This window comes from Ascaphus truei, chromosome 1, assembly GCF_040206685.1.
Source record: "Ascaphus truei isolate aAscTru1 chromosome 1, aAscTru1.hap1, whole genome shotgun sequence".
NCBI classification, from domain to species: domain Eukaryota; kingdom Metazoa; phylum Chordata; class Amphibia; order Anura; family Ascaphidae; genus Ascaphus; species Ascaphus truei.
In genome coordinates this window covers 533,178,045-533,204,579 of record NC_134483.1, presented here as the reverse complement: position 1 = coordinate 533,204,579, position 26,535 = coordinate 533,178,045, and the positions used below count along the sequence as shown (strand labels likewise).

Genomic DNA, 26,535 nt, shown 5'->3' with positions numbered 1-26,535 from the left:
CTATAAGCACGGCCTTAGTCTGTGCTTATAGTGCCGGCAACAGCGACGCAACGTCGTGTCAAAACAAATGCATTGCCGCCGTCGCATGCACTTATAGTAAGCGCGACGTGACAGCGCAACGGCTTGGTCACGATCGCTGGAAGTCATTTCAATTTTATTTTTCCAGCGAACTTAGCCCGACGTCGCCTTTGCCGGCACTATAAGCGTAGCCTTAATCTCGCCTCCCCTCCCTGCCTGTCTGCTCCTCTCTGTACACACTACACTCCCTCCTCTCCTACTCATCTTATCGGTCCCCTTCTCTCCTTGCTGTCTTGGTTTCCTCCTCCTACCACCTTGCTGTCTCTTCTCCCCTCTTTGCACTCCCTCCTGTCCGATGTGCATACTGCTCTCCATTCCCTCATCTCCTTGGTGTGCATGTGTGTGTGCGTGTGTGTGCGTGTGCGTGCATGTGGAAAAAAGAATGTATCACAACAAAAGCACTCTGATATACAAAAAATATCAAAATGTATTAAACATCACAAAAAGAAACACTCATAAGTTAAAACAATCCTCAGTATCCAGTATAATAGAATAAATGTAGCTGACACCTAAGTAATTACATTATTAATGAACCTCTGATAGCCAAACTCTGAAGTGATACAGATATTCACTATAACCTGCAGGGTGTAGAGGCATACAATTAGCCTCCCAGCACTGTGACCGGCCGGTTAATTGTAACAACCTGATGGAACAGTGACACTCCCTGTATATTACACCAGGAGTGAGCAAACTTTTTAGGCCGAGCCCCCCTTTTAATCCATGAAATTTCTCGGCCCCCCCCCCGTCTGATCAAAATCACATTAAAAAAAAACCTTTATTAAACGGTATACAATGTAAATACAAATATGTCTAAGGCCGCGCGAATAGTGCCCGCGACGGCGACGCTAGCAAAAGTTGTATTTCGCTTTGCGGCGGCGGTGCGGGCGACCTGGCCATTGATTGGTTCAGGGGCTGTCGCCTCATGTGACAAATATTGCCGGCTTCAAAAAATCGCATCGCCACGTCACGCTTACTATAAGCACACGCGGCAGCGACAATGCATTTTTCGGATGACGTCGCGTCGCCGGCACTATAAGCGCAGCTTAAATACTTACATACTTCAACAGCTCGCTCTTGCAAAATTAGACTGCGTCCACGCTGCCGCTGAGAGCGGTGACATCACCAACTCTCCAAGCATGAGCATAGGGTGTCCTGCATAATTTTGCAAGCACGAGTGGGGAAGTGTTTACACTTTTTTTACCTTAATTCTGTACATTCATAGTATGAGTGATAAAGTGGCAGCCTACCCTTTCACTTGCAGAGGATCGCAGCGAAGCAGGTTGCCAGCGGAGGAGAGCAGCAACACAGCGTTATTGTAGGGCAGACACCGGAGGGAGGGGCGTTTGACATCACAGGGCTCGCGCGTGCTCCTCCCCCGTACCTCCGAATTATGTGACCGCCACCTGCATTATTCTGTTCGGCCGCGCGCGCACATCTTATTCGCCTGCGCAGCCAGGTTTTGCCGCACGCGCCCCGCCTAAATAATCTTGCGCCGGGGCGACCCCCCTCAGATTGTGCACCGCTGCATTCAATCACCACCAACACACAGACACAATACACACTGCAGTCATATACATATATATATATATACATATATATATATATATATATATATATATATATATATATATATATATATATATATATATATATATATATATATATATATATATATATATATATATATATATATATATATACACACACATATATATATATATATACACACACACACACACACACACACACACACACATATACATATACATACACACACACACACATATACACATATACATACATACATACATACATACATACATACATATATATACACACATACATACATACATACATACACACATAAATACATATACACACACATACATATACACACACAAACATATATACACACACACACATATACACATATACATACATACACACACACACACACATATATACACACACACACATACATACATACATATACACAAACATAAATACATATACATATACACACACACACATACATATACACACACACATACATACACACATACACACACACACATACATATACACACACACACACACACACACACACACACACACACACACACACACACACACACACACACACACACACACACACACACATATACACACACACACATATACACACACACACACACACACACACACACACACACACACACACACTACCTGGGGGAGGGAGTAACTAAACCTGCTCCGGTCCCCCCCATGTACTGCAGAAAACGGGCGGGTAACAGACAGGAGGAGGAGGGCTTGTCTGTGTGCAGGGAAGGCCCCGCAGCAAGGCCCCGCCCCCTCTGATGGCAGACACAGCATAGAAGCAGCAGCAGCAGTCTCTGCACAGAGCTTCTGGCCGCCCCCAGGTTTCCCCGCACTCAGCCCGCGCCCCCCCTACATAATCTTGCGCCCCCCCAAGGGGGCGCGCCCCCCAGTTTGCGCACCGCTGTATTACACAATATTAACACATACATGGTGGGATGGAGGGTGAACAGGAGGTCAAAGGATAGCAGTAAATATGAACATAGGCAGATGGTATATTCTGCACAAAATAGGCATAAGCTCCTACAAAATAGTTGATTAGGGAAGAAAGCGGAATGGCAATGGTTGGGGCACCAAGTCGTAGGAAATGTGATTGCAGCAGGTAAGGTCCTAATTGGCTGCTTAGTTTTAATTTGAGGAGCGCTTGTGTAATCTCCTCTCCAGATACTGGGACAAATTGAAAATTGTGGGCAGTGTTGGGAGGGGGTGGGGCTATACGAGTACTCCCAGAATGAGCTTTATGTTTGCAGTTTCAGTTGCGTTTTGCTATTAAGTTAGTAGCACACCCTACAAAGTAATCATTGAATGCATTTGCAATGTCAGTGGGATTTGTCAGAGTAATATTCTTAATGATATTACATGGTTGTTGTTTGCTTGAAGGCTGAAATTTATTGTTGATGACCTTCCAGAAGTTAGCTGGATTTGATGTATTCTGGTGAAGATTGTCATGGTGGTATTGGACTTTTGCATGTTTTGTGCACATATTCCGCAGGCATCTGTAGTTAAGATCCTTGGTAGTGCCAGTTACTTTATAGCGTTTCCACAAGCCATCCCAAAAACGATAGAGCGCTATGAGGTCGTTTGTAACCCATATATAAGATATATATCTTATCAAAATATAAGAGCACAACAGAACAATTTCTTATAGTGCAGTATCTTTAATAAATCAATTAGGAAAGTGACAAAAACACACTTAGAAAATATCCCAATTCAAAGGCACGTCAGATGGCTGCCGATGCTTCCAGTTCCTCTCATTGTGATAGTCCCCGATTCCCTTGAGTAGCGAAATCTTAGGCCAAGCTCATGGTGGGGGCGTCGCTATGTGCGCACACTTTCGTGCACGTTCGGGACTCTTCTATGCTACCTTATTGAAGGTAGCATAGTGCTGGCGTCGATGTAGCACGTCGCTGCTGCAGTTTGGAGAGACAAGTAAATTTGTCTTTCCAGGCTGCAGTTGCGTAACATCAGCTGATTCAGCCAATGATGGCGAGCCAGCTCCGTGACGCATTCGCCACACCCTGATCGCCTCCCCAATCTCCTGTAGCCTAGTGCACACATCGCTGGAGCTGCAGGAGTGCGAGCGGTGGCGCGCAACCGCAGCGCCACCATGAGCTCGGCCTTATGCTGGCTTGCCTGTACTCTCCCGAGCACTGCGGTAGGAACAGCCACATAGTATGAGAATCCAGTGGGTGATGTCACTTTCCCAATGAATTTATCACTTGATTTTACCTCTACCTGCTTCACATTACAAGGTCAGTGTGCGCAGTGTGTACAAGGACAGTGTGCGCTCATTTGCCCATCATTACCCAGAATCCATGGCTGCAGTGGAAGCACTGTATGCCAAGCGATATTGGCAAAAGGCAAGGTAGCAGAGTTCTGGAACAATTTATTGAGAGATTAACAACTCCATATAGCGCATATAAAATAATTAGGATCAGGGCTAACATACTAAAAGGGAGTGGATAAATGGTTTTCATCGAACATAAGCTGGAGAAACACAGCCCCCTCCATCCAGAAGACAGAACGAGCCAAGAAAAACCAGGTGAAATACTGAAAAAATATATAGTATTACAGCTATAAAATGAGTGATGTTTTCACTGTGTACATTTTTCAATAGAGTAGATGCTCCATTTCCCATTAGAAAGTTGAATGGTAAGCGACCTTTTAGTCACCCAGCTATTGGCAGTAATGCGGATGGTGTGACAGGTTGTGGAATGAAGAGAGCAGGTTCCATAAAGTAAACCCAAGAATCGTGGGGAATTTGAAAGGCAATCAACAAAGACGACTTGAGGAAATGCAGCAGCTTAAGTTGTGGGACATAAAACATGACAATTTGTTCGATTTTAATTACCTATATTCAAAATATTATAAGTGAACCACTTAGCATGGCCTTCCTAGGTGGGAGGGGAGCTGCAATGTACCTATATTCATGTTCCCTAGCTATCACAACACATTTCTTATATCTGGCAAAAGCAGGGATGCTCAACTCCAGTAGTCAAGACCTCCCAACAGGTCAGCTTTTAAGGATATCCCAGCTTCAGCATATCTGTGCAGTCTTCGACTGAGCCACCTGTGCTGAAGCTGGGATATCCTTAAAACCTTCCTTATTGAGAGGTCTTGACGACTGGAGTGTAACACCACTGGTCTAAAGTGAGACTCGCCATCATGTGATAACACAACCGCTTGAAGCATCATTTCATGTCCAGGATGAAAGATTCTCTCGGTTCCCTTGAAAATTAACATGCCAGTTTCTGCCTTTATGCCATGCATTTTTTTTTTTTACATGTGTAGATATACAAATAAACGTGCTTTTTTTCCATTCTTTCTACAGTAAACCTTAATTGCTCAATTTTTTTGGTATATGAAAATTTTTAAGTGGTATAAGCGCTCTAGACCCACTGTTTGGCAGTGCGTTACATCTTTTTGGATTTGGAACCATTTTTTTTGGTAACCTGCTCTTTCACGATTATATTTGAATCACGTATGTATGTATGTATGTATGTATGTATGTATGTATGTATGTATGTATGTATGTCTTTAATTTTTTTGGGTGGTCACAGTGTACTCCGCGCTTTACAAAGACAATATAGTACAGGGAATAATACAATAAGTGCAACAAAGTCACACAACAGGAAAGGAAATCTCCGCCCCACAGAGCTTACAATCTAAGTGATATGTTGGGCAACTCAGACAGCAAGTGAGGCAATAAGTGCAGTGGATGGCAGTGCTTGGCAGGAGCAACTGTGGGACAATAGCCATTAGTCAAGGTTATTGGGATGCTTCATTTAACAGGTGGTTTTTCAGGTTTCTCTTGAAGGTATATACTGAGGCATATACTGAGGGAGTTCCACAGATATGATGCAGTAAGGGAAAAGGGTTTAAGACCACATCATTTCGCTTTACTTGAGTTCTATGAAAATCACATGCTTCATTCAGAAAGGCAAAACAGACAGCAACAATGACATTCATAGAAAAAATGTAGGGCCTGAAACTGTTTTATCCAAAACAGCACTGCAGATCTAAATGAGCTAACTTCTATTTGTACAAAACTGACGCCCATTTTTAGAACCTTAACTACAATTACATCACCTGTGTTGCGTCAAGCACTCTCCAATCAACTCCACACATTCACGGTTATTCATTTGTGTTACATGGTAATGTATGATCATTTTAAGGAGATTTAAGAAATTACTTCAAAATGAAAGATTGGGTATAGAAAGAATGAGTATCCTTTCAACTATTACAAGTAGCAGATGTTATATATTGATTCATTCACTATATTGGTGAAGATTTCAGTACACCCACATTACAAACAATAAATATAGCATTATTTCATTTATGACGAGTATCCAGTATTCACTTATTTAAAAAAAACATTAAAACCTCCTTTGAATGCAGGTTATATTCCTTCGTGTGGTTCAGTAAAGGGAAGCTAGATACTTTAAATAATAATATTATAACAACCTGCTACATTAAGCCTTAGGAGTTTTATGATTCCTAAATGGACTGCGAGCCCCCGACAATGAGAAGAGGAAAGAGGAATCCTTTTTACGTGACCAATGTAGGTGACTTGCATCTCTACCTAATCTCTTTAGGTCATAAGACTGTCAATCTTTGAATTAACAGGTAAATAGTTTTTCCCCCATCGGTATTCAAAAAGGACAATAAGAATGTAAAAATCATAACTGCCACTGGACACCAATAGATTACATCACCACTAAAATAAGTGTTATCACAGGGAAAGGTATTAGCAACAGGAAGAGGTAAGGATGCTGCCATACGCCTAAAAGATAAAATATGTTAAACTGTTCATGCAATGTCTTTATACATAATGTATAACCCTGTTCTCTTAATGTAACCATGTATTTGTCATCATAACTCTGTGCCCAGGACATACTTGAGCGGTAACTCAATGTATTACTTCCTGGAAAAACATTTTTATAAATAAATAAATTACATGTAAATGGACCTCACCCCGAGTAGTGTTCGGTTGTGGAGACCAAAAAATAAGGCTACGGCCCCGCTCCCTCAGTCAGCGCGCCCGCACTGCATGCAGGCAGCACGCTGAGAGGCACAGACCGCTATCTGCGGTCTGTAGGAAGCGGGAGCGGCGGCCGTGGTTTGAGTGGAGGGGAGCGTGGTTTGAGCAGAGGGACCCGCTACTCCCCCCTCGGGCTCGGTCTCCCGGGCTGCAGGAGGGAGCTGCTGCGGGCTTCTGTAAGGTAAGCAGCTCCCGCTCCCTCCCCCTTCCCCCACAAACGCCCTCCTCACACGAGCTGACACACACACACACAGACACAGACACACACACAGACACACACACACAGACCACCCCCTACCTTGTGGAGGAAGCTCTCTGACAGCTCCGGCCTCCCGCCGCTGATAGGCTCATCAGCGCACCACGTGACGCGTCACCGCTTGGGATCACAATTTTCTTGCATCCCCTGGCGGCTAACGCGTCACAGCGCGTTGTGAGTCGTGCAGCGAGGGGGGACTGGGACCGGCTCAAGAAGGATACCCCTGCTGGTGAGGAACGCACACGCGGCCGCGCGTGCCGCCGGGCGCAGCGGGACCAAAGCCTAAAGCGGCGATTGGGCAAGGAAACAACTGAAATTGTGCATGGCCTACATCAAAAGTCATCAGGAAAGACCAAAGGACCGTACCGTGCAATATCGAGGGGAGAGAGGGGGCACATGCAAGACATTTTCAAATACGTTAAGGGTTTCAACAAAATACAGGCGCAAAGCATATTTCAGAGCATGACCTCTTGTTCTAGTGTTTCTCTGAAATTGGAGGGTAGCAGGCTCGTGGGAAATGTGAGGAAGTACTTCGCGGAAAGGATGGTAAGTTCATAGCATAGTCAACAGATGTCGTAAAGAAAAATGCAGTCAGGAAGTTCACAAAAAGCTTGGGATAGATGGCTATCCTAAATATCTAAAACCACATTTTCATAACTGGTGGCATCATGAAAGTACAATAATCAATTACAGATTCTTTCAGGAGTAAACATCCAATAACACGCCGTATTCTGACATCAACTCGAGAATCAGAAGATCTGAAATCTTACAAATAACTTCCCATGTATCACTTTTCTAACGGTGCAATTACTGGTAAATGCCCAATGTACATTTTTTAAATAATATACCGATCGGATTGGCTTCCTTAAAGAAATAATTCTTACAGCAAATATTGGATTGGTATGTCTCTGGGACATAACACTCGAGTCGCCCCAATATTACTGCCTCTGACCACTAAGCCAGCGTGGACAGAGTTAACAGCATGGAGGGAGAGAAACTTCAAAGACCATATGGAGTTCATCAGTCCCCTCCCCCCCCCCCCCCCTGCATGTCTGCAGTGAGGTAGTGTGCTATGCTGTGGCTTTCATTTCTACCAAAGAATCTCTGGAGCACACCACCAGCTGTTACAGCTGCTCGATTATTGGGTTGGGTAAGGTATATCAGACGCATATTGAAGCATTTCTATTTGACACATTATCCTCCTCTCACAGCTCTACCTCTGCACAATCCCACTTCTTCCCAAGCGCCAACTCCTTTCATTAACAAGCAGCTATCAGGATCACTCCAAACTTCTCATCCCCCTGTATCATAGGTTTTCACTTACCCTTCCTTATAGATTGTAAGCTCCTTGGGGCAGGGTCCTCCTTACCTACTGTGCCAATGTTTAAGTTGTTACTTATTGTTTTTTCGTCCTCCAACCCTATTGTACAGCTCTACAGAATATGGTGGTGTGTTATAAATACATAAAATAATAATAGCTAGAAATTAGGCACAGATGCTTTTACTTCAGGGACTCCAAACAATCATCAATCAACTGTTTTCTCTACCCCTTAACCCACCCTGACCTTATGAGAGACAAGGTAAAGTAGAAGGGGGCTTGTTGAACAAGCAATGAAGCGACACACACACACACACACACACACACACACACACACACACACACACACACACACACACACACACACACACACACACACACACACACACACACACACACACACACACACACACACACACACACGTTATAGCTAACTGTAAAGAAATGTGTTGGATTTTGGTAGAAAGGGCATGAATTAGCCACATTTAGTTATTGCCATCAATGAACTTTGGTTCTTCTGCCCCTTCTAGACTAATTCCGTAGTGCACAATAAAACAATATTAGGCTCACGACCTGCTCTGTCACATGATTGCAAGAAGCTTGAGGTGAAATCAATTCAGCAGACAAACCCCAGTACTGTACCTGCTTTTCAAGGCCTGACATTAAACAGGACTAGTGATCTAGACCACAATTTCCCACAACATTAACCTATCAAGAAACGCTACATTCCCTTAAGCAGCAGGGAAATTAGCCTTATTTTTGGTAGTCGGACTCAAATCTATATCAATATGGGGCCTATAAATGGACTACGCCCTTAGGGAGGCCTTCACTCGTAAAACCTCAGTTGGGAGAGAGGTCGGTTGTAATTATAATGAACAAAATAGCCAATCATATTTAGAAAAATAAGATGCAACTTACCTCTCTCCGTCTCGACGCCCAACAACTTTGCTTAATTTTCCAAACCACAGCAGCCACAAGTAGCAAAGACAGGAAACAACTGGGGGAAAAAAAACACCACAATGTTACCGAGAATCCAGAATGTGAAAGATCCCTTTCAAGCGGGAGGATCCGTGATACGGAATAAACAAATATCGTTGAATATACTGCAGAGTTCGCGCAAGAAAAAAATTGTCCCAAAAATAATTGTTCCATGATTTCCCCAGACTGTAATACTGCGACTAAGTAATAGACAAGTAATCTGTTCCGTATGCTTTCAGAATATATAGGGAGTGAGATTAAGCGAAAAGTATTGCAATATTTAGATAGAAACACAAGGAGGCAGCAAATGCCCAACTTATTTTTTATGGCCTTGCTTCTGTTGCTGGTATACAGTGTTTTTCACATTAGGAAACAATAGATTTTGAATCTGAATTACAGAAAACAAAACAGTACAGAGCACCTCTAGCCCAAGCAATTAAAACGATGATAAAAATGAAGTCTTAATATATATGTGGTTCGTTTACATCCTGGTTGCTATGACCAATACTAATCTTGAACTACATATTCGATATTTATGATTGTTGGGGTGGCGCATTAAAACGTAACTTCTTTTTATTAGTTCATAATAAGTCAGTTTTTATGACATTTTTGCGTGAGTTTATTTTTTATAAGTTCATACTAAGTTACGTTTTCATCCCAGACACCAGTGGTATTTAACAAATTAAGTGTTTTTTCTCAGAGAGCATAGTTGGAGGAAGACTATGGGGGGGGGGGGGGGGGGGGAAACATTGTGGAGACACTTGTATATCTTTCATGCATTACATAATTACGTCACTTATTGTGTGGGACCAAAGTGCATTTCTTTTAGGCGTGTATGTGGAGGCGAGAGGATTGTGTATGCAAGTTAAGGGACGAGGGGGAGTATATCTGGATGTTAAGGGGGAGTGTGTTCATTTGAATTACTATGCTACCGGTATATAGTCCAACCCCAGGCGTAACCTCCACTTATACTCATGATACCCTTAAATGCAATCTCAATACAGAACTGAAAATAAAAAAAATTAATACAAGACATATGACATCCCTTAAAAGTGCTGACAGGAACAGGACAAAATGCCTTTTGGATGTTAAAAAAGTATGCCTATATTGTTTTACTTTATTGGGAGTGGGAGGGGGGAACCACGCTAAACTGTGTTACTGTATTTCTATCATCCCCAAAAAGGTTTTACTTCGATATAGCACAAAAACACAAGTTCTCTAAATTCCTGTTAAGTATGTGATCAGAAAAAAAGTTAAAATAGATAGATACCATTTATATTATAATTTTTGGAAAGCACCTGTAAAACACTGTCCATTTAAAAAGGTGTGGAGCAAGTTTCAACACGAACCAAGGGCAATTATTGTTTTACCTACATGTATGTTTTGTCTACATTGTATAAAGCAGTTTAACCCAGAAGTTGATGTTAACGCTGCTGTTCAGATGCAAAAAATAGTTGTAAAAAAAATGTTACCACAATTGTGGGACAACTAGTGCTAGCCTCTCCGACATTGAACACGTACTTCAATCTAACTTTTTGAGACTTAAAAATTCAAATTTTCCAAAACAAACAGTTTTTAAACTCTGACAAGACTAACAATGGTATTTGGGAACAAGGCTAAATTTTTCAAACTTCCAATGACTGAGCTCCAGATCAGAACCAAAGCTAATACCACCCTAACTCTTGTTACTAGTTTTAAATACGTGGGCATATGGTTTGACTCCCATTCAACATTTGGGATACCCTGACATCCAAAACCTATGCCAAACTACATGTACTTTATAAGAACAAATCCTCCCCAAGTCTGCTGGTCAGAAAGTGTATTGCACAGCCGATGCCAATTATCGACTATGGGGACATAGTATACGGCTCGGCACCTCAAACACACCTTAGAAAACTTGATACCCTCTACAATATGCCGTTTTGTTCTCCAATGCAACTACAACACACATCACTGCGAAATGCTCAAAGAACTAGATTGGTCATCACTCGAGTCTAGGCGCAAAGTTCATCTTTCCTGTCTTGCCTTCAAATACTTTCTGGGCAAGCTATCCGTCTATCTGAACAAGCTCCTCACCCCTACCACATGCAGCACTTATCATCTGAGATCTGACTCCAAAAGACTGTTCATGGTCCCAAGGTTCAGCAAAGTATCCGGCTGCTCCTCCTCTTACCGTGCACCCCAAAACTGGAACAATCTACCGGAGACTCTCAAAGCCGCCACCAGTCTAAGTTCTTTCAAAACTAAGGCTGTCTCACATTTTAATCTGGTCTGTAACTGTTACATACGCCTATAATGTATACTATATCTTACTGTGCATGCAATGTCTTGTATATAATGTATAACCCTGCTCACTTATGTAACTATGTATTTGTAACCATGTATTATTGTCATCATAACTCTATGCCGAGGACATACTTGAAAACTAGCGGTAACTCTCAATGTATTACTTCCTGGTAAAACATTTTATAAATAAATAAAATAAATAATAAATACAGCTGAACCCCCTTATAACACGGTGCTTGGGGTCCAAAGAACCACATCGTGTTATAAGCGGATCGCATTAGAAATAATGTTCAATTGTATGCATTGTACAATAAAGTATTTAAGATACCAATAATCGTGTTGTAAAGTATTCATAAATATGAAAATTGGGAGCCACACTTGCATCGCGTTATAAGCGGATTCGCGTTATAACGGTGTTGATCTGTAAATGTTAATTTGAAAATTACAAAAATATTGGAGAAACAATGGATCAAGACAAAAAGGAAAGCAAAAAGTATTGAGATGATACTTTTCAATAATGATGACTGTATTTCAATGTATGTACAATATAAATGCTGATAAACATCCAAGTGTCCGTGCATAAGCAGGGTAATTCCTACGGAGTGAGTATTTGAAAACTAGGCATGTAAAGCTGACCGTGAACTGCTTTCAAAGTGACGTGCATTCATGATTATAGTGAATCTAGGTACGCTGTGGGTACTTGGAGGAGAAAGCCGTGAGCTCCCCCGTTTCCACTCCCCTCTATGTCACAGGGATTTTGAAATACATAAAATGCAACTCCCGGTTGCCGGTTCTATGAATAAGATCAATGTACAAGAATGTACAACTGCATAATGAAAAGCCAGATCTACTCCCTCCGTTGACTGTCCATGTGGATTTGTCGGCGTGCTCCAGCCGATGCAGAAGGCAGGAAAAAATGCTTGTTATGGCGGTGCACTGCGGCGAAACAGACTGGACAGCCGGTGTATTAAACACACTCAATTCTTTTTTTTTTCCAACAAAGATTTTTTATTGAGTGTATGTTACAGGCTGACAAAATTCTAACACCACATTGTCCTACAATTCAGTATCCATATCACATCAAAATTTTGAAAACTAAAACATCTAAACCAACATGGGGAGACCAACTGACTAACAAGACCACAGACCAAGACACTGGGAGGGGGAAAAAAAAAAGGGGGGTTGAGCAGTCCAAGATGCCTCAGCCCCTTTTCTTATCCGTGTAGCCCTTGACCGCTAGGAAGAGGTCTCCACATGTGACCCAAGACTGATTATCCGTCACTACCCCACGTCTGCCCTGTCTCTTATTTACTTAACGTCGAAGCAAGCACATCGATGGAGAATGCATTTCAAGCTATCAGAGCAATATATTGGAGGCATCTACCCCTGGGATATCCGTTTGGGCCAACCATGGTGCCCAGACTTTTAAAAATTTGTGCCAGTGTCATTAACCAGACTCATGAACTGCTCCATCTGGCAGACGTACCAAATTCTATTCCTGATTTTTGGGATGTTGGGTAGGTCGGGTTGCTTCCATAATGCTGAAACACACACAATTCTAATGGCACATATAAGAACAAACGGAGAGCCACTAACGCGTTTCGCGCTGTAAGAAAGCCCTTTGTCAAAGAGTTTAACAATGCGCTTTCTTACAGTGTGAAACGCATTAGAGTCTCTCTCTCAATTCTGTGTGTGTTTAATACACTGGCAGTCCAGTTTCGCCGCAGTGTACTGCCAAAACAACCATGTTTTCCTTCATTTCAAAATTAAACTTGTTGATGCTAAACTAGATCCTACTGCCACATTAACGATTTGCAGAAAATAGGTGTATGCAAGCTCATTGGACATTTTAAAAGGTAATATGCATGAAAAAAAGCTGCAGATGAAGCAGTATCCTACATGTGTTTTTTTAATAAATCAGTTCTGTACTATGAGAAAATACTTGTAGCATTTTTTTATTTTTAAACAATTCTGAATTGTTTAAAAAAATAATTATTTAATATATTATAATTTAACAAGCTTTTTTTTCTATAGCAACCATTTACAAAGTCACATCCCCTTCGTCTCCAGAAACAGGCTCTGGCACACCCCTTTTTGAGCCTTGCCCTCTCTCTAGCAGTGCACCAATTGTATCTAGTGACTGCCTGGTCACATGATCTTCCCCACAGAACTTTGCATCTTTGGTCCTCTTCTGCTGCACTAACAGCCATTTAGTGAACCCCGAGCCAAATCTTCGCCGATCGATCATAGGAGAACGGATTGATTGGCAACTTGGCTAATTACTGATCACTGTGTGCATTGTATTGATACACATTACAGGAGAAAAAATAATTGTTTGGACTGTTGCTTTAAACAGCAGTGCTCAATATGTTAATTCCTATGGCATATGCAACCATAAGAACAACAATATTCCAAACCCAGTCAAGTTGCAGGCTACAGAATAGCAGGCACAAGATGTACATCACGTCAACTTGGCAGCTTTCAGAGCACTTTCTGTTGCCTGAAGTCAGTACTTAGGAATAAAATAACTATAGTTATAGTGTCTCCAAAAGTGCTGTGCTACTTCAATCCATATTATTGTTTTTTTGGTATGATTATTTTCACGCTATTTTGGAAACCATTTATCCAAATGAGAACAAATCCTCATGCCACAACCCTACTGTTAAGAATTTTTCATTTAGCCAAATGGTATCCTCGCAAGCGGATCTTTTACAATAAACGAAAACAATTACACTGAAAATAGTCTAATGTAAATAACTATTTTCATATAAAATACTATTCAACCCAAACTGACATAGTAATACTAACACCCTCTACTCCAGAATACACCATGAGGTTAAGCACTTATATGAATTTTCAAAAACAAATAAAATATTAATTTGTTGTACAGTAGCTGCTCAAATTGTGCACTTTTAAATTATTACAATTTAAAACATTAAACTTTTTACGTTTACACATTTAGATGAGATTGGCAGGGTCTAGGTATCCCATGTGTATTTTGCCATCAAACCAAAGGAAGGCTTCCTAAACACTTTATATGTAATCTGAGTCGTGAGTGGAGTACCTCAGGGATCGGTACTGGGATCCCTGCTTTTTAACTTGTTTATTAATGACCTTGAGGTTGGGATCGAGAGCAAAGTCTCCATCTTTGCTGATGACACTAAATTGTGTAAGGTAATAGAATCAGAGCAGGATGTAATTTCTCTTCAGAAGGACTTGGAGAGACTGGAAACGTGGGCAGGTAAATGGCAAATGAGGTTTAATACAGATAAATGTAAGGTTATGCATTTGGGATGGAAGAATAGAAAGGCGACTTACAAATTAAATGGAGATATATTGGGGGAATCCTTGATGGAGAAGGATTTAGGAGTGCTTGTAGACAGCAGGCTTAGCAATAGTGCAAAATGTCATGCAGTAGCTGCAAAGGCAAACAAGATCTTATCTTGCATCAAACGGGCAATGGATGGAAGGGAAGTAAACATAATTATGCCCCTTTACAAAGCATTAGTAAGACCACACCTTGAATTTGGAGTACAATTTTGGGCACCAATCCTAAGAAAAGACATTATGGAACTAGAGAGAGTGCAGAGAAGAGCCACCAAATTAATAAAGGGGATGGACATTCTAACTTATGAGGAGAGGCTAGCTAAATTAGATTTATTTACATTAGAAAAGAGGCGTCTAAGAGGGGATATGATAACTATATACAAATATATTCAGGGACAATACAAGGAGCTTTCAAAAGAACTATTCATCCCACGGGCAGTACAAAGGACTCGGGGCCATCCCTTAAGGTTGGAGGAAAGGAAATTTCACCAGCAACAAAGGAAAGGGTTCTTTACAGTAAGGGCAGTTAAAATGTGGAATTCATTACCCATGGAGACTGTGATGGCAGATACAATAGATTTGTTCAAAAAAAGGTTGGACATCTTTTTAGATGGGAAAGGTATACAGGGATATACCAAATAAGTATACATGGGAAGGATGTTGATCCATGGATTAATCCGATTGCCAATTCTTGGAGTCAGGAAGGAATTAATTTTTCCCCTTAATGGGGTTTTTTGTTTGCCTTCCTCTGGATCAATAATTAAGTATAGATATAGGATAAAGTATCTGTTGTCTAAATTTAGCATAGGTTGAACTTGATGGACGTACGTCTTTTTTCAACCTCATCTACTATGTAACTATGCCTGAATGACAGAGGGGAAAAAAAAAACATGGCTCCTAGTTCCAGTAACTAAACAGAGTGCGGCGGTGTTTCAGGTGGCCTGCTACAAATCCATGTTTAGCCACTTCTTGTATATCTGGGTACTCCTGCAGATCAAAGCTTGTTGGGCTCTTGCACTGAAGGTTTTCACCCCTCAATAATATGCCGTCATCCTCGAGTTAAAATAACTCGACACAAGTGTGTCTCTCCCTCAGCTGCCCTATGGGATCAGCCCTCAAATGTTGGTCTAGCTGAACCAGTCCCAAAATAAAACATACCTGAAAAACGTCACAAAAAACTGTACCAAGTCCATAAAGTTGCTGTGTTGAGAAAAGGCAATCTGAAACACAAAAACAGATCGACCTAAATTAGAGATATGGAACATTTACAAAAGGGATCTTCAACTGGCGGCCTACAGATCAAATGTAGTCACCAAGGGCCTTGAGGTGTTCCTCAGACTCAGTTGAATGAAATTAGTAGGTGTGTGTGTGTCATAAATATACACACACACACAGCTCCCAGAATCCCTTGCTGCAGTGGAAGTGCTGTGTGCTGGGTGATAATGGTGAAACGCAGGGTTGCAGACCTGTCTGAGACATGCAAATGAGCATACAGTAATATTTACAGTATGTATGTGTATATGTGTATATGTGTATATGTGTATATGTGTATATGTGCGCACACACGCACACACACAAACCAATTTCAAACAGCTGGCACTCTATATAGTGAAATGTAAAGGTGGTGCTAGTCCCATAAAAAAATAAACAAAATATATTACAATTCTTGCGTCAGGTAAAAAAGGCAGCACTCACATAGGAAGTTGTAAAATGTATTAAGGCATGAACAAACAGACGCCCAATCCCGACGTTTCGGTCCTGAAATGGAACACCCCTCTTGAGAAAGGTTCCATTCCGGGACCGAAACGTCGGGATTGGGCGTCTGTTTGTTCATGCCTTAATACATTTTACAACTTCCTATGTGAGTGCTGCCTTTTTTACCTGACGCAAGAATTGTAATATATTTTGTATGTATATATATTTGCATGTCTCAGACAGGTCTGCAACCCTGCCATTATCACCAAGCACACAGCACTTCCACTGCAGCAAGGGATTCTGGGAAATGACATGCAAATGAGCACACAGTGCCACCTTTTTTCTCAAGCTCACATTACATGAACAACCCTTAAGCCAATGCATGCTGTTTTAAACATAGGCTGGTATGAGATGCAAAGCCAGTAAACCCGCTCAGACAGACTGTTTCGACATACATATACACACATATATATATATATATATATATATTTCATTCATTGTAACATCGCCGGAAGAAGAGATCTCGAAAGCTCGCACAAATAAAAGCATTTCGTTAGCCACAGAACGGTATCATCTATTTATTTTTTGATTACTGAAGCTCGGCTAACACGGTACTGATACCTCTACATACATATATATAGATATATATATATCAGAAGACACAAAGTATACCGCATCAACACAATTCGTAGCGGTTGCCCAAAAACTGTCCTAAGTGTATGACTCCACTCCATAACTCCACTCCCCGAAGAAGACCGCTTGTCGAAACGTGTTGGAGTGGGAGTCTGTGGAGGGGGACCCCTGACTTTTTCCAGTATAGGAGGCCTCTGCAATTCGTCTTCTGGTCATATCAATTATACAGATTTTGGTGATGTATCATAATTCAATATCATTGTGATACATGCTCTTGTCCTGGATTCCTTGACATTACCCCAGGCAATATTGTTCCTATGTGAATCTATGGTTATACTATAGGCATACCTCTATTCATAGTACACAGTTCTGCAGTATGTTACTTTACAGAATAGTGCCTTCTATTGAGCTACCAATTCTTTTGTTTGAATACATTTGGCAGTTTATTATAATAGCCATTGGTGATTTTTTTTTGTTGACCAATTTATGTGCCTTTGTCCTCATGGTATATTTGTATTGGCAGTTGTGAGTTCCCCTCATCTTTTATATTTCTCCCCCTGTTTTTATCTTTATACCAATACATTCTGTGGCTAACGAAATGCTTTTATTTGTGCGAGCTTTCGAGATACACTGATCTCTTCTTCCGGCGATGTTACAATGAATGAAGCAAGCAAAAGCTATACTGTAAACAGTGTCTATTGGAATGTTATCTGTGCTGGTCCTTCCCCCGGTGTGGATGTGTTTTATGGCTGGAGGTGTCAAAAGGTGCCTGAAAGCAAGTGATGAAAGAGTGTGTATGTGTATCAGTGTGAATTAACATGAATGGAGAGCCCACAGTATATACAGTGCTTTACAAAAGGTGTGTGTGGGGTGGGAGTGGATATAAACGGTGTGGGTGGGTGTGGAAATGTGAGAGTTAGTAGCATAACTAAAAGTGTGTGTGGATACTATGTGGTCCCTATTGGTGTATAGGGATGGAAAAACAAGGAGTATAAGTATGTGTGAGAGACAGCTGTGTGTGCATACATCTAGCACAGTATGTGCAGACATGGCCTATAGTGCTCATGGGAAGAGAGTTCACTTGTGTCAGTAATGACTCATAAAATTTCGATCTCTGTTTAGGCCACTGCTAAGTGTCCCGAACAGTTGCATAAATTTGTATTCATGCAACCGTCTCTCTTTTGGTGTTTTAAGATTACCTTTGAGTATGGAAACCCTCAGATCGTTCATTGCCATACTCAAAGGTAATCTTAAAACACCGAAAGAGACAGGGGATCCATGCCCTATTTTAATTTTCTGTGCTTTGTGCTGTGCTTTTTGTTCAGGGCTCTTTTCTCTCTCATAATATTTACCTGCCCTTATAGCACCACCGACATATCACTGTGTATAGATTTACTTTGTCGGTAATTAGTTGCCATTATCTGTCTTGTGGATGCGGGGTCCTCCCTTTCTCTCACAAAACATATATATATATGTGTATATAGTACAGAAGGTATACATGCTTGCAAAATATTGACAATGTAATTTTATCTCCATTAAAAACGTGAAAATAAGCTTATAGCCCTCCTGTGCCTAAATGTTTTCTAATCTGGCCCCTTTTGAGAACAGGTTGAATTGCCCCAATTTACATCTTTATATAGTCTTATCTTGATTGTGCCGTTTTGTTATTGTAACACTACATACAAAAGAAAACATGAAATATAAGTCTAAACAAATAGAAAGGCAATCGTTTGCTCAAAGCATTTACAAAATCTACTGTACATATGGAACTCCCTGTGTACATCTGTTTAATAAGTCAATCTTCAAATATTACACATTAGATCGGTATCCTCTCTGCCCCCCCCCCCCCCCCCAGTATGTTAAAGTTAGATTCTACTTAAAGCTCCATTCATATTTACACTAAAGGCAAGATACGAGATCTCTGGGCTCTAGTACAGAGTATAAACACGCTCGATAAAAGGTCCTTCACATAAAACGACTTTCAAATTGGAGCAGGATACTCCTGCTTTAGGCATTACATTTTCGTTCAAACACAGATATGTAAATACAACAAGACTGCAGGGATCGAAAATAAAGTTCTGAATCAAGAACTATATTCAAAATAACTTCTATCAAGAGCCGCATATAAAGAGAGTGATATTAACAGGTAATAGCAGTCCCTTACTGTAGAGTTCCTTAATAAAATCAAGAAATGGGTGTAAGGGCTAATTCGGTAATTTAAAACGCATACTTGCGCTACCCCCGGGACTCTAATGCAGCATTAGAGTCCCGGGGGTAGCACAAGTATGCATTTTGTGTGGGGATTGTGTGTGTGGTTGGGGGAGAAGGGAATGAGTGCGAGGAGGGAGCGGGATTGATTGAGAGGGAGGCAATAGTGATAGCGGAGGGGAGTGAGAGAGGTGTGTAAAATGGAGTGAGGAAGAGAGGGGGGAGAGTGAGGAAGAGTGAGGTGGGAGAAATACATAGGGGGGGAATGGAGGGGGCAAGACTGCCGACATGGGGGGCTGGGGGAAGCGCCCTGATCTAAACTAAGGTCCTGGGCCCCGTTAAATCTGTCGGCGGCCCTAGTTACGCCTGTATATACACAAACACACTGCTGGATGAAGGCTTCCCCAGTGATCTTCCACGTACTGTGGTTGCAAGACGCTCTTATCCATGTTCCTACAACAATTTTTCAGATGTCATCTTTCCATTTTTCTTTTGGTCGCCTTCTTGGTCTTTTGATACCACTTCAAGTCCGGTTGGTCATCTTTGTCCACCATGCTCATTTCATCTTGGAATAGGCCTGGAGCAATTTAATTTCTTCACCCATGAGACTGTCGCACAGCGGTTTGCTTCCAAATCCCTTGATTCTTTTTCCTGTCTATTTGTGTATTACCTACTATACATACCTCCATAATTCTAGTTGTCCGAAGTACCTGAATTTCCTTTGAATTTTGGGTCCGAGTTTCACATCTATACATGAGCAATGGCAGAATACACTGGTGAAAAACTTTGAGGCACAGTGGAAGGTTTCCTTGAAAGCTTGTCCAATGCTCTCCATCCCAGCCGTATTCTCCTATTGATTTTATTCAAAAGGTTCCCATCCATTGATACTTGACGGCCAAGGCAAACAGTCTGACTTCTAGTTATATTCCATTTAGCTCGATCTTTGCATAATTGACATTTGAAAAATGTTGGTCTTGTTGAGCTTTATTACTTGCTTCAGAGTTCTCCTATTTGTTGCCGAGTTCTTCTGGACTGATGCCAAAAAAAACAAACCATGAAAACAAATAACTGAGACATTCCAAAGTGGCATGCCCCACAGACAGATATCCCTAAAATGGTGCACAAGTGTATATTGTATGTAATATTGATAATTTTCATATTAAATAAATAGGTTCTTTATTACTATAACTATTATTATCTCTAGTGTAGGTGCTTAGTCAACAATTTTTGAAAATGATCAATATTAGACTGGTGTGCACCATTATAGGGACATCTGTCTGTGGGGCAAGCCACTTTGGAATCCCTCAATTATTTGTTTTCATATTTGTCTATTTCCCTGGTAGCAAACAGCAGTTCGTTAATAATTCTAGTTCATCTCTCTTTATAATACAAAAACAACAATGGTATCTGCAAATTGTAGGTGACAACTTTTCACCATGTATTTGGATTCTTTTTTTCTCCCGTAATTTAATGTCCTCAACAATTCAAGTGTTACTATGATAATCTTTGGTGACATGTGTCTTCCTGCTGCACTCCATTGCTGACCCTTATCTTGCCTGCATATTCATGTAATCTAATGGTTTATGTGGCACACTCAAATGTTCTTATTAGTGATGTACCGTGTACCCAGAAATTACCTGGTACCCGGCCATATTTAAAGTACCCGGAACAAGAGCACTGGGACACGGTGCCTGGTAATTTCCGTTCTGCCCTGCCCCCTCGTTCCTCCTCTGGAAGAATAGCAGGAGCAGAGCAGCAGAAGACTTACCTGCAGTGGCGGGTGAGGACCACCACAGCGACATCCTGATGGCGGTGGGAGCAGCGGAAGAAATCCTTCAGGCGGTGGCAGCAGAGGACGACATCCTTCACAGTCGGTGCGAGCAGAGGAACATGTGATCAGAGGAGAGTTACTATTGAACAGCCAGGTACAAGGACCACTGGGGCGTGTGCTCCTCCCCGGCTGTCCAATAGTAACGCTCCTGCCCAGGTCACATATTCCTCTGCTGCCACTGGCACCGTCTTCCTCTGCTGCCACCGCCTGAATTATATCTTCTGCTGCTCCTACCACCAGAAGGATGTCGCCGTGGTCCTGCCCGCCCTCCTCCACCAGGTAAATCAAAACTACCCGGCCACGTAATTTTTTCCCCTCAGGTAACCAGTCATTTTTTGGACTTGTTACATCCCTAGTTCTTATTAATGTACACCTTCTAAATGCATGAAGAAGATGAAGTGTTGAACATCTGAGGTGAAGCCACACACCAAAAGAATTTGGACGGCGCTCCCACACTACTCAAATGAATCAAGTGGATAATGAAAAACATTAAAAACATATGTGATAGAATTTGAATGAAAATTGCCCAAAACCTCCGGTGAGGACTTGTTTCCATAGGTCCTCTAATACAGCATTTTCTCCTTCAGAATCCAGAAGGAGCAGGATCACCGAAAAAAGAGAGACGATAATAATCGTGTACACTGTGTGGTATGTGTGGGTAATATAGAGTTAAACTTGGCTCTTACAGTTGCTCACTTACTATAAAATAGCAATATTAAAGCAGTTAACCACTGATGGTTGTGTGACTTCTTGATATTGTGATGTGTTTGGACCCCAGGTTTTACAGGCAAACGATACTGTTGATCCCCCGAATAAATAGATGAAGTCTCAGGATGAAGATGTTGCCTCAAGGTAAAAGAAAGCATAAAGTGCAGATGCATCGTATCTTCTTTGGCACAGGATGGATAGAGTATTTTTATTGAGTTGTCTCCTGGTGGTAAGGCAAGCATTGTCTTTATTTGGGGGACTAAAGTATCAGAACAAGAAGTGAAGAAAATCATTGTATTTAGAGGGATGACTGAGGTTTTAAAAAGACCCAATTTAGAAATGAATGGAATAAAAATGGTCTTATTAGAAAATACTTAGGCACCTTGCAGAAAAGGCTTTTACACTTCCTTTCAAACCAATGTATTGAGACTCTTCTAGAAGCAAAGATGATGCTTTTCTTAACCCTGCGTGTGCTCGACCCACCGCAGCACCAGTGCCACAGCCACTCCAGGTCGTGATTGCTTCGTCACTGATGCCAGAATGGAAGGAGCACAATACAGCTGAGAGCGTCATGGCGTGCCAGACCCTGTGACGTAGTAGAAGAGTAGTTGGTGAATCGATGAGACTGCGGCTCCTTGAAAAATAGAAACTCAAAAGCAAATAAAAAAATGTTTGGCCTACATAAAAAGTACAAAAACACGAACAAAACTAGACTCTCCTCCCACCGCCCCCTATGGCGCGTTCTTGGAGAGTTTACGTAGACGTAGTAGCCACTTCTCAGGCGCCCATGGGTTAACACTAAGTATCTCAGAACACAGGACAGCAGCTTTAAAAGCAATAGCACAATAGTAGGCCTTCAATGGCAATCTTTCTTTTCAATTTGTAGTCTGTATACAGAATTCCTCTCCCTTCTGGGCAATCGCTCTAATCTGTATGCAGTCTCAGGCTCCAAGGCGCTTGATGCATCAGAGCAAAGGTTGACCTGTACACAGCCTGCAGGATGATCAAAACAAGTTACTTTAATCCAACATGGGCCGCACTTCTGAAAACAATGTTTGAATTTATCCTGCAGGATGTTATCAAAACTTTTCAGCGCATCCTTCAAAAACTTTAACACACGTAGAGTATGCCTTCCAATATGAAATCATTTCTGTAGAGGAAAATGTGCCAGGTATTTACACTAGAAAAGAGAAAATTAAGTTTATATGATTTTAAATGTTTATTTACGTGTTTGTTTTAGGTTCCTTAAATTTCCAAAGTGGAAATAATACTAACGTTTCAATACCACCCGACAAATAAATTGCATGATTAGTTGATGGCAACTGATCCACTGAAGTGCATATTTGTCTTAAGTGAGATCACTTAAATTAAGGGTGCTCCACTCCAGTCCTCAAGCCCTCCTAACAAGTCAGATTTTTCATTGGGCCACCTGTGCTGAAGCTGGGATATCTATAAAACCTGACCTGTTGGGTGTTCTTGAGGAATGGGGCTGAGCACCAATGATTTAAAAGAGTGAGAACATGACTTGCTCCACTTGGTAAAGGCCCCAGGGTGCATGTTATTCCAAGGAACTACTTTCTCATGAGTTTATAACCAATGCTTTTTGCTTTGACCAGAGTCTCTTTAAAAGTGCATATCGTGGAACTATTTATTTTAAATCTGCATTTTAACGATCCTTTTATTAACTGGATTTTTCTCATCTGTGCAGTCTATTTCTCAGCTTTCTCTGGAGTGTGTAAAACAGATGCTGTATTCTCTCATGGATGTACCGGTTCTATGAATTATTATCTACATATTACAGAAGTTGTGTGGAGATATCAAAAAAGTTTTCATATTTTGATCTCCAGAGATTTTTCCAAGTTTTAGTTGGTGTTGAAACCAACTTGCAGCTTGAGTTAAGTCTTGTACATAGCGGAAAGTCGAGGGCTTCCTTTTGTTATAGAATCCAATTTTATTCATTACATCAGAATTGTACAAGCAACTGCAAGAGTTTGCCGATAGGAGACGTGTAGATTCATCCCACACATGCTCTCTGCTCTGCCCACAACTTCTTGCTCCCTCATAACAGTCTCCCGCTCTTGCACTGGAATTCTCTGCATTAAACGGTCCCTACCAATCACAGATTGTTTGAACCCACTACAATTTTCTCACATGGTCAAGGAAAGCTAACCAAATATCAGATATCCTCACCCTTAACACCCATCGCCTAATAAAACAAACCCACCTGAGCTACTAGATTTACAGCAAACCCCAACCATTCCCACACAATACCCTATAGTACAATTGCATGTGTATAGACATTTTGAAACCCCATAGATTTTATTAAGTGTTGTAATTTGTCACGTGTACATGTGTAACGCCTCTGGTGCCCAGAAAAGAGCAGACTGCGGTAGGATCTCAAAGCTGCTAAAGCATCAGGTTGTACAGAAAACCTGACTATTCAATGCAGACGGAAAGGGTACGCACAAGCATTGCTGAGAGGTTGACCTGTGTTGCATTCTAACGCGGCTTCCTACCTCTAAGGCTAAGGCCCGCTCCCTCAGTCAGCGCGCCCGCACTGCAGACAGGCGGGGCGCTGACAGACAGACCGCGATATGCGGTCTGTAGTGAGCCGGAGCGGGAGGGGGCGGGAGTGGGGGCGTGGTTTGAGCGGAGGGACCCACTACTCCCCCCCCTCGGGCTCGGGCTGCAGGACAGGAGGGAGCTGCTGCGGGCTGCTGTAAGGTAAGCAGCTCCCTCCCCCTTCTGCCACAAATGCACTACACACGCTGAGACACACACACCTTGTGTAGGAAGCTGCCTGATGACAGCTCCCGCTCCCGCCCCCGATTGGCTCATCAGCGCACCAAGTGACGCGTCACCGCTCGGGATCACAATTTTCTTGCATCCCCTAGCGGCTGACGCGTCACAGTGCGTAGTGAGCTAGCAGCTAGGGGGGATTGGGACCTGCTCGGGAGGATTCCCCTGCTGGTGGGGAACGCTCATGCGTCCGCCCGCGCCGCGGGTCCCAGCCCTAAGCAGTATCAGGCTGGTAACCCACAGCTGTCTTTCTTAAAGGGGCAGGCGCACACTTCTTTTCAAGAGGGTCAGTTTGAGTAGGGACAGTTGGGAAAGAAAGGTTGGGAACTAGAGGTTAGGAGAGAGATAGTAGGATGCTAACCCACAGGAAAAGAAGACAGGAGAGTAAATAAGACTAAAGAATGAATAAGTAAAGGAAAGTAATTAGGATAAACTGCAGTACAACAGAAATAGGAAAGAGCAACAAGCAATATTGTCCTATAGAAAAACCACTTTAAAATACATTTCAACTAAGCAAAGGATAAGTAAGAATACTTTACAGATTCAAATTCTACTTCATCTATTGTTGGAAAAGAAATACAAACATTCATAAAACCTTTATTCTTAGGCAAAATATTAGGGCGGTTTGCGTATGTATTGGAGATGGCAATTCCCATGAAACCCATTAACTGCATACATACAGCGCTAGCGAAAAAGGTCAAACCTCAAACTAATGTGCATATATCAGGAATTTACATTCCAAGTATGAAAACAAAAAAAATGTGAACTCAAAATAAGTAATGGGGGATTACTATTTTTTCTAGAAAAATAGTATCTGTATATTGGTCTTGTAAATGGAAGAAAAACTAATTATAAAAAAGTGCGACAGACAAATCCCAACTTCTGATTTGATGCTCATAAAAAATAAAAAATAAAACACAGAAATGCTGCCACTATACCCAAATATCTACAAAACTTATTCCCAACTTTAACACACAAAAAAAGAGTGAACAGAAAACCATTATTGATAAACACAAAATGCATGACCCTTCAATAAAACATTATCCCTAACGTTACCTTTTCCCAAAAACATTTCTCGTAACCAATACCCTAATCCTACCCAAAAATATTTACCGTAGCCCGGCCCAAAAACAGCAGCAATACAACTTATTTTCTAATACTACATTCCCCCCCTTTTTACATTTGTATATGTAAAGCATGTGACAATATATAATTGTATTCTTACCTAAACTGGAAATCGTTTGGTGCTCCTGTTATCAAAATACTGATTGTGTGACTAACAACGGCTGCTCCAGTCAATGTAACTCAGCAGCTTCATTGTTTCCTAATATTACGGCATTAACATTGTCTATTGTTACAGTTTGCTGCTCAAACTGCAGGGAATATTGGCAACAAATAATTACAAACAGGACAGCGTTACAAAGATCTTGCACTGCTGGGGAGGTGGGCTAAACCTGCTATAGAAATAAAAGGAGGCTTTAAAACTAATTAAAAATGGCATTAAAAGTTGAATATTTTTTTTTTAAATGCAGTAAATATTATCTAATACTACAGAACAGATCAATAAAAAAAAAATAAAAAAAACTTTTAAGATTTCACATGTTTTGCTGTTTTAACCCTGGCCCTACACAAGCAAAACCTGACTCCACAAAAACCGTAAGTGAAACCAAATTACAAATCCTATCACAACACAAATTGTTAACTTAAAAACAATAACCTTAATTCTAGCTGTAACCCCCTTTCCAAACTTAAATCTGATTGGTTAGTGTTCACAAAGTGTT

General features: G+C 41.4%; 1 protein-coding gene across 1 annotated transcript in view; it reads right to left on the bottom strand.

The window, feature by feature from the left end:
• The window catches only part of ATRN (attractin), a 209,501-nt gene that overhangs the window by 45,334 nt on the left and 137,632 nt on the right, over positions 1 to 26,535 (bottom strand). Inside the window, exons 25-26 of the mRNA XM_075572654.1 lie at positions 16,039 to 16,100; positions 9,208 to 9,286 (exon numbers count right to left, since the gene is read on the bottom strand). Coding sequence (XP_075428769.1) covers positions 9,208 to 9,286; positions 16,039 to 16,100 — 141 coding nt within the window. The remainder of the gene's footprint in view (positions 1 to 9,207; positions 9,287 to 16,038; positions 16,101 to 26,535) is intronic.